General features: G+C 37.9%; 1 protein-coding gene across 1 annotated transcript; it reads right to left on the reverse strand.

Annotated features, from left to right (window-relative positions):
* Nucleotides 1-1,492: 1,492 nt before the first annotated feature.
* Nucleotides 1,493-9,083, reverse strand: ube2d1b (ubiquitin-conjugating enzyme E2D 1b). The gene is made up of 7 exons (XM_071924682.2): nt 8,909-9,083; nt 7,280-7,343; nt 6,573-6,604; nt 5,339-5,416; nt 4,723-4,828; nt 3,414-3,507; nt 1,493-2,804 (listed from the first exon to the last, which is right to left on the reverse strand). The coding sequence occupies exons 1-7, from the start codon at nt 8,930-8,932 to the stop codon at nt 2,759-2,761; spliced, it is 444 nt and encodes a 147-aa protein (XP_071780783.1). The 5' UTR covers nt 8,933-9,083; the 3' UTR covers nt 1,493-2,758.
* Nucleotides 9,084-9,736: the final 653 nt, after the last annotated feature.

Below are 9,736 nucleotides of genomic sequence, written 5' to 3' on the forward strand. Positions count from 1 at the left end.
CGATTTTTTAATGCATAATTGTTTATTACTTTCTACTACTTTTGCGTCATTTTTATTTAACCGTCAATGCAATGCAGTGATATGTTCTTCATTGTTATACTGACGCCTGTATTTTGTACATTTGCATTGTTCATTTTAAAAAGAAAAGATTAAAAAAAATATGTAGCCTACTTGTCAACACACTTTTCTCATTAGTGCCTTTATCAAACCACCTGCTCCTCCTTGACTTTCATATAAAACAAGGTACTGACAGTTTGACAACAGCACAATAGTGTGAATACAGCCTTCATAAGCTATAGGCTACTGACAATGCTGTGAGACTTATGCATGTCTTTCAATTCATTTAACAGGTGTTCCTGTTTCCCGCATGCGTAGTGATGTGATTTATGAAGGCTCTTGCATGAATTAGCTGCAGTATGCATTTTCTATCATGAAAATGAATCGTGAAAAACGAATGGGAAATTTAATTCCGCAACGCAACGTTTCAGCTCTATTGTGCAATGATCCAGTCTGGCAGACAAAGGTTTCCAAAAGCTGGAATGGGATGCAAAAAAATCGTCTTTGGTTTGAGTAATTTGTGATTTGCAGCAGTACATTCAGCACAAAAGCTGGCACTATATAACACTAACACAGCCATGGAATGATGATCAAACAGGTTTTGATGTTATCAATTTGTGTATCAGTAATGCTCTCTGCAAGCCAGTACACACTTCTTTTTCGGTCTGCTTGTGAAGGTTCTTGTTTTCTGTAATGACCTAGCCTTCCTGTAACTCTGAGCATGTATTTGTATGCCTATTTATTGTACAGTAAACAGTTAATGTTGCAGGCCATAATCAAAACTGAATTAGACCACATTAAAATCAAACAATCTTATTAATGCTTAAAGGAATAGTTCACTCAAAATTGAATTCTTTGTCATAACTCACCCTCATGTCAGTTGAAACTCTGGTGAAGTTCGTATGTCAATATAACACACAGCGACTTTGCTAGTGCTGCTCCGTAGCAGCCTTCTCCAAACCAACTGGAGTGAATGGAGACTGTTTCTTTAGAGTGCCAAAAAGGGCAAAAAATGAACAGAAAATTGCTAAATGCAGCATAGGCCAAGTGTTCTGAAGCCAAACGATTGAACTGTTGTCCAAAAGTCCAATATTCACCTTGCTATTTGGAGTAATTTTATGCTCATTTTTTGCCTTTTTGGAACTCTAAAGAAACAGTCTCCATTCACTCCAGTTGTTTTGGAGAAGGCTGCTACGGAGCAGCGCTAGCAAACTCACTGTGTGTTATATTGACATACAAAATTCACCAGTGTTTCACCTGACATGAAGGTGAGTGGATAATGATCAATTTTCATTTTGGGGGGTGAACTATTCCTTTAAATTATACCATGTAAGCACAAGGGCGCGAACAGAATGAGATCACATGGTTACATGATTAAAAAATGGCTTCCATCACATCAACATTAGTGTGACAAAAACTGAGTTCGACCATAAAGTAATGATAAAAACTGTACCATTCTTTAATTCAGTACAAAAGGTGCCAAACAGGCCTCAAAGACACAACTGAGAAACTTTGTTTACACCGGAACAGAATATTGGATTTTTTACCCCTTTTGTAGTGCAGATCTGATCTGAAAAACCATTCAATCTGCATTACATAGAGTTAAACATTAGATAGATAGACAGCTAGATGGCTAGATAGCTAGTTTCACTACAGGTCAAACATAGGATAACGAATATAACCCTCAGATATTTAAAAATCCGATTTTTTGTGCCTGTGTAAATCCAACCAAAGACCCAACATCACAGCTATTCTCAGGGGAAACGGGTACATAAATAGTTTTTAATGACAGCTTTACATGGTTCTTGGATGATTTTCTGTTGTTTTTTTTAAATGCAAAGAATAAAACAATAATATAGGTCCAGAAGTTTTTTTTGTTTTTTTTTAATACTATACAATAAAATAAAAATATCTGAATGAAAATAATAATAAACCTACAAGGATGAAGAAAAAAGAAAACAGTAATACATGATTTGATTCGGAAATTTTCCCGTTTTCAGGGCAACCATAACAGTACATTATTTCATCTGCTACAAGACGCAAAAGAAAAAAGAAAAGGAAAAACCTCCGCCACCCGCCAGTAAATGAAAGAGGAGTTGTAATATTGAAGGGAATATTTTGACGTTTTGAATTTTAGCTACTTGTCTTTTACTGTGTTCCGACTGTGGGAAATAGAGTTCGGCATTTGCCCTTCAATGTTTACATGTAGAGGCTCAGTATCTTTCTTGCTGGCTGTTGATGGGACACAATAGCAGGGACTGAACCTGTGATTTTCCAGTTACGGGACAGTATCTCCAACAAAGGCTTGTAGTTGAAGGACATATGATACTTATTTCCTGGCTTTAGCAATGAAAGCTGTAAAATTTGTGAGAAACCTGTGCTTTATAAATACATCTTACTTGACGAAGAATCATAAATGCGCTAAATTTCAAAATGTCAAGGCATCCCTTAAACGATGATACGCAACATTTATCATCTGTGCAAAATAAAATCCCCGGCCTTCTTTCGAAAAAAAAATTAAAATAAAAATCTCTTAAGTGATGGTCTCAGATTATTATTAATGATGATGACAGTATGGTATGATGGATGTTACCTAAGATTACTTCATGATTCCTTACTATAATTTACAGTGTGTTGTGACTTTAAAAAAAAGAAAGGAAAAAGAAAATTTCTCTGCATGGTTTTTTTTTTCGTTTCTTATTTACATGGCATACTTTTGGGTCCAATCTTTTGCTAGTTTGTTGTATCTGAGGAGGAAAGAAAAGAGAGAAAAGTGAGTGCATCTATGCATTATCAACAATGACAACATCATATACACATAGAACTTTTTTTTCCCACTACGTTTAAGTGGTTCAATGACAACAAAAGTCTGACTGTGCAGTATTATGTTTATTTCTGAGCCGCAAATCTTTCTAGCAATGGCGTTGGCTCGCTAGAACGTAAGCACCAATTTAAAAATGTCATTACAAAGTGCAAATAATATAATTTGGATGGAGAGCTTGTGAAATTGTGATGGTCAAGCAGTCTCATTTGTGATTACTACAGCAGAATAAAATGGAGCTAATATCGCGATTCATTTTTCGTATTGTCACATTTTTGTATTGCGTTATACAGAATCTTTATATATCGTCCCATCCCTATCCAGTATTGTGACATCTTTTTCCTTGGATTTTCTGTTGATGAAGTTTGAGTTTCGCTTAGAACCAAAGATGTCACTAAATTTAAAAACACAAAAACAAAACAAGAATCTCACAGATGTCAACTTTAATCCTGGTACTGACCCGATACCTGATGCTGGTATTGATATTGGTGCACCACTGTAACAAACCACCACATCAGCCTGTCAGTATACTCACTTGTCTTTGTCGTTCTTGTAGATGTGTGCTATGTCGGGAACTAAGGGGTCGTCTGGGTTGGGGTCACAAAGCAATGAACATATGGACAATAAAACTGAAACAGAGTATCAAAATCATTACATTAGTAACATGTAAGAGGAATATAGACACAAAATATGTATGGAATGGGCCTACTTCTGGTCCCCTAAAGTGACAATAATGTCTGAGGAACCTTTGTCTCAGGGTGGGAGACTACATTTCTCAAATGGGTCTCAGTGTTACATTTTCAATCTCAAATTCCAAACTTTGATTTCCTGACTGCATGAGAAGATCTTGGTCGGTGTTCAGTATGACTGTCAACTAGATGGCTCTTAACAACAGCAAATATCACAATATGTGAGATATGAAATGACAGCAGCAAGCATATAACTATAAAATGTCTAGTTGTGTGTATTAAGATGGGCATTTTTTCCATGATTCTCCAGATGTTTTGCCTAGTTCCAAAACTCTTCAAGATCCGGAAATTATTCTGTTTATTTTCTATTGTTTTCCAGACTTTTGAAGGAACCTCGGGTCCAACCATGAAGGCTGAAGAAGTTTACGATCCTCTAAACTGAAGGATAACTCAACAAGAACCTAGGAATCAGTAGTACTGCCTGGTCCAACATAATGCAACCTTAACAACACCTGGTAGTAATGACAGAAACCTGGCTACAAAGTGATTCACTCCAAAAAGAGATATTCACCATTTTAAACATATACACATCATGTCACAAAATAATCATGTAAGTCATGAAAGTTTGTGGGGGGAAAACTCATCACAAGCATTGAAGCCATTAACTATTTCAGGACATTTGCCTTCAAAGTACTGATAGTTTGCAGTGTTTTATGTGCTTGCTTGATTTTTTCTTGCCAGACACTTGAATAAACACAAAAATTAACACATCGGATATATCACACATTGCATGTTTCTTCAAGTATACTGAAATTTATTTGAAAACGTATTTACCCACATCTAAATGAGAAAGCAACGTGTAGTTAGAGATAACTTAGACCTTTAGCTACTGTTAAGAGTGTAGTAGTTACCTTTAGATACAGCTAGTACTATAGTAGTTACCTTTAGATACAGCTAGTGCTATAGTAGTTACCTTTAGATACAGCTAGTGCTATAGTAGTTACCTTTAGATACAGCTAGTGCTATAGTAGTTACCTTTACACACAGCTAGTGCTATAGTAGTTACCTTTAGATACAGCTAGTGCTATAGTAGTTACCTTTACACACAGCTAGTGCTATAGTAGCTCCTTTAGATACTGTTAAGGCTATAGTTACCTTTAGATACCGTTAGTGCTGGAGACCACTGTGACCGTAGAATGTCCAAGCAGATGCTCCCATTGCTGTTTATATTTGGGTGATAGATCTTTGTTGTAAACGCTACCTGTAAAAACAAAATCAAACAATCCAATTTCATTCACATAGTACTGTGGAAGCTGAGATGTTTCCAGTGTTTCCTATGTAGCCGTTTGTAGCAGCCACACAGGTTGTAACTTTTGGTTTTAATTTCACATCTCTGCCATTTTCAGTCCCAGATTTGGTTCTAGTACAGGTTACAGCACAGAACCTGTTCTTATTTTAACACTTTATGCCTACCACTGCTGCATGAATATATAGGAAACAGTCATGATTTGGTAATAAACCTTTGTTCTCACTAGAAAAACAGCACACTAAGAAACCTCAACATTTTTAAAACCTCTAAAAGTGAATTTTAGACTTAAATTGGTCTGTTTAACTGTATTCAATACCTTTTAAGTCTTGGGTTAAGATCTTCAGATATGATTTAAAAGATATAAAGACTTTCAGGACCTGAAGACACCCTGACTGTACAAAGATCATCATAAATTACACAGTACAAGACCACAAAGCTTTGAGTAACCAAACCAGTTCTTGCCTTTGGTGGCTTGAAGGGGTAGTCGGTGGGGAAGTGGATTGTGAGAAAGAAAACTCCTCCTTGGTAAGGACTGTCACCCTGACATGAAGAGACAAGAGACCGGTGTGTCATAAAAACATTTTACACTTTGAGCATTATTATTCAGAATCATTGCTGTAGCCATGCACGTGAATGTACAGTGGATGTTGTCGCCCAAAAACAGGTACAAGAGAGCAATTGGAGGTTTGTGTGGAAAAAAGTTGAGGAAAAAAGGCAGAGAAAAGAGAACTAGAACCTGTGATTGATGGACTGTGTTATGTCGGATAGGACTGTGTGCATGTCACAGATAACTTTACCCTGACTAATCACCTAACTGGTGTACCTAATTATCTTCGCTGAAGAATAAATATCTACACTGAAGCCATAATGACTTCTTCTTTGGCTTCCTTAGCCAATGAGTAGTAAATAGCAACAAATGTGGTTATTCATTATTATAATTCTGGATTCTTTTCATCAACATAGTCTGACTGTAACCAAAAGAATAAATAATTTTAACTTTAGTACTACTGTTTATCAAATAAGATCAAGATCAAGTTCTGATGAAAGAAGTGTTTATGAAAGAAGTGTTTATGATTTTTGGAAGCAATTCAAATATTGACCAAAAATTTTTTTTCAGAAAACAAACTAGTTGGTGTCAACTAAAAGCTTTCATAAACTTTCATAATACTATGAAGCTGCCAAATACTGCACAACTGGGGCTGGAAAGTCTTTTTTTTTTTTTTTTTTTTTTAAGAGCCACGGTGGCTGACAGGTTAAAAAAATAGAAGCTGCCAACAACGGTTATGTGGCAGGTTGAGTAAATGTAATTAATAGCCAAAGCCTAAATTTACCAGCATTTGGCTAGTAAGTGGTACCAATTTTCCACTCTGTGAATGATGAAGGTGGGAAATTAACACCAGTCATCAGCCACCAGCCACTTTGACATGTAACCAAACATCATTTTAAAGACCATTCCATTGTAAACACATACTTGGCTGGTGAAACAATGAAAGGGCGTGGTGAATTTTGTCATTTACTAGTCATTGTGGCCTGTAGAAATAAAAAACGTCTCACCCTGTGTATAAACCATGTACAGGTACAGGCTGGGAACTGATAGTTTGAACAACTCGCCATAGCTTCTAATGGACAGTTCCTAATGTACCACGTGAGTCTTTATCAGAAGACTGAAAGCCTAAAGTGATGGCGTAATACTTACCGGACCCATTATGGTAGCCTGCCAATGAAACACTAGAAGCAAATGAGGGAGAGAGAGAGAGAAAGGGAGAGAGAGACAGTCAGAAGAATGCTGTCAGAAGTCTCCAACAAAATGTTCATCAATCATTCACTCAATTCGACTTCATCTGCATGACCTCATGCCTTTGCCCAGGTTTCAGTATGATTGTAGGATATGATGGCAGCTGGCCTACATCTATTACCAGTAGATCACACAGTTACTAACAACAGCCACTCCCTTCTCCGGTCTCTGGCTGCATTTGGATTATTTAAAAGGTAACCAATCCAACTGACCACAGGGGTTTTTTCCATAGAAAACCTATTTTGGTGGCAGTGCTGCAACTGGAAAAATGTTAGGGAGCTGTGGGAAGAATTCAGTTCTGGGACACATATTTAGTCCCAGTTCAAATCGAAACTGTAGTCATGACCTTTGACCTTGAAGAACCACAAAAAGTAGTGGCTGCGGGGGCATCCTATTGGCTAAGGCGCATACCATGACGTCCTGAGTTTAAATCTGACCAGGGACCTTTGTCGCATGTCACCCCCCTCTCTCTCTTCCAATCTTTCCTGTCTCACTCAACTGTGTACTATCAAAAACTAGGAAAATAAGGCCCAGGTTGAAAATAATCCTTCAATATTTGATATGTTTCACAGAGGTTTTGATAATATGAAAGCAATGTGTGTACTCACAGTCTTCCCCCACTGGTCCAGCAGAGCACTGCGCTGGAGGGTCTCTCTGCAGATCCTGCAGCTCCTGAAGAACACAGAGGACATTTAGTCAGTCATTCAGCCAGTCAGTCAGGTAGATATCTCTTTTTAAGTGGTAATCCTTGAAATTCTCTTTTTTTTCTCTTGTCATATTGGCGACATCTTGACATTATCTGTCAATCAAACAGTGTGTCCAGCACTGTGACGTCTTTTTCCTTGGATTTTCTGTTGAAGTGTGAGTTTCTGTAGGTGTCGCTCTTTTCTTTGTCTGTTCAGCCATGGTGGCTATTGCTGCTCATGCTAACTACCCAGTTCTTCTTCCATTTACTGTATTCCAAACAAACTGGAAACGTAAAACACATCACTTCCTGTGCGCCAGAGGTTTTTTTCCCCAGGAAAGTTCTAGCCAGAGATATTTTAAAATGGAGAGGAGATTCACACTTCGTATACTTCCAATTTTACCACTGGCTTATGAGCGCCCCCTGGCACAGTAAGTAAATGAGTACAAAGAATGACTAAGCGTGAATGGGGCTACATAGCTAATGCCAATTCATGTGAATCTGCAGCTATCAGGCCCCAATGTTTTAGTGGTGTTGGTATTAAGTCAGTCCCAGCATCTCAGAATACCACAGCTTGCATAGCCACTTACTGACAATTTCAATAGATTTTTTTCTTGACGCATCTTCCCTAGCATTATAGCTAACCAACACTGATTGGCCAAGTTGGACTTTGTGAATAAAAATGCTGTTAACAGTATCTATGAGGACACTCTGCCCCAAAATGACTTAAACTAGTCATAATTTCTCATTTTGTAGAAATCCTCCATAGACTCATTATGGACTTACTGTGAGTGGTCTGCCTTCTGCTACACCCACTTTGACCTACCTGACACTGAGTTTTTACAACAGCAAATGTAAAATCTTCCATGAACTGCATATAGGTTGAATCACTACTGTGCTATTACATCATATATCATCATCATCATTTCATTTTCCAGTACAATTCCTGGCCTCCAAGAGTACCAGAAGTTGTTAGGGGACACCTGCTTCCAGTGTATTTTCCTTTTGAAAGCAATTGGATATATTCGGTATGCCACATCTACCGGGGATGTGATCTGGGCAGCGCTAAATAGCAGGAAATAATGGCAGGGAAAGCAGGGGAACAGGGCATTCATAGTTAGAAATGAACGACAGTGTGTGTTGTGAATTAACTTCCCTGGTCTCTGCAGTGCTGCTTGTCCACCGCCAAGAGGATAACAGGGTTGTTGTCCCGTTACTTAGACAGGTTAGAGAACACAAACAGTGACAGCTTGGAAAACAGTGACAGATTGACATGAGGGCAGCCATCCAGGGTAGTTATTAAGCTAACTTCGCTAACTGTTAGCGACCTAGCCCGAAACTTTGAAGTTGTCATCGGACGTCGTGTCGTTTCTTGGCAGTGTCAACAGACAAACTGTGTCCAGAAATATTACAAAGTACGCCAGAAGTTTTTTCAGTACACGGGCGACACTGAAACATTCGTAAATAAACCTTTGTCGGTTAGTAACTCTAGCCACTGCTGGGCCAAATAGCTGCCGTTAGCTGGCAACCATAGCTAGCTAGTCAAACTTACCTTCTGTATTCTTTTCAGTGCCATGTTGAAAGATACAACTTGCCGCCTCAACTCACTTCGACTCGTTCTTTGTGTTCAACCGTTTTATTATTGCTGGGGAGCTCAATGAATCTAATTTATTCCCTGAGTAGCTAGATCACCGGGGATGTGTTTGTGTTTTTATGAAGACCTCTTTTGTTTCCGCTTTCTTCTGTTTACGGTTGGTCCGCTGAAGTGGATCATGGGAAATGTAGTTCTCTATGTTGCATTCAGGAGAAACCGTCGAAAAAAAACTTGACAAGGCAGAAAAAAAAATGCTTACACTGTTCACACGTTTTAACTCGTCCGAGGCCGTCAAGACACAGTAATTGAAGTTTCATGTAGCCTTTGGTTGCTCCTGATCAGCTATTTTCTATTACATATGCAAAATTTGTGAGTGATACATTTGAGTTCATGTTTTACAGCAAAACAAACATTGCAACGTCAACCACAAACCAAAAATCCAGCAAGTAGGCTACTTGCAACTTGCCATCACAAAATGACTCATATAAATGAAAATCGTTCAATCATTTTTGTTTCATTTGAATACTCCTACATGAAATAACCTCTAATTTGTTATAAATTAGGCCTATATTATATTCCTAACTTTACAGCATATTTCATACTGCACATATACCATATATTTGGTACATTATAATATCGTACATATTGTCTGCTGCTGTTTTGCACACTCTTATTGCTGTAATCCGTTCCTGTTCATTCATACTTTCATTCATACAATTTCTTCTTGCATGTTCTAGTCCTGATATATTGACTACAGGTACTTCCTTGTTGGTGACATTCAGAATT

Source organism: Centroberyx gerrardi, chromosome 20, assembly GCF_048128805.1.
Source record: "Centroberyx gerrardi isolate f3 chromosome 20, fCenGer3.hap1.cur.20231027, whole genome shotgun sequence".
In the NCBI taxonomy this organism is placed as follows: Eukaryota; Metazoa; Chordata; class Actinopteri; order Beryciformes; family Berycidae; genus Centroberyx; species Centroberyx gerrardi.

Excerpts from the sequence above, each read along its gene's own strand:
- ube2d1b (XM_071924682.2), bottom strand. The coding sequence starts at position 8,932 with ATGGCACTGAAAAGAATACAGAAG. Across the intron at positions 4,829-5,338 it reads ACCCCTTCAAGCCACCAAAG|GTAGCGTTTACAACAAAGAT; the intron begins GCAAGAACTGGT and ends TTGTTTTTACAG. Across the intron at positions 2,805-3,413 it reads TACAAGAACGACAAAGACAA|ATACAACAAACTAGCAAAAG; the intron begins GTGAGTATACTG and ends TTTCCTCCTCAG.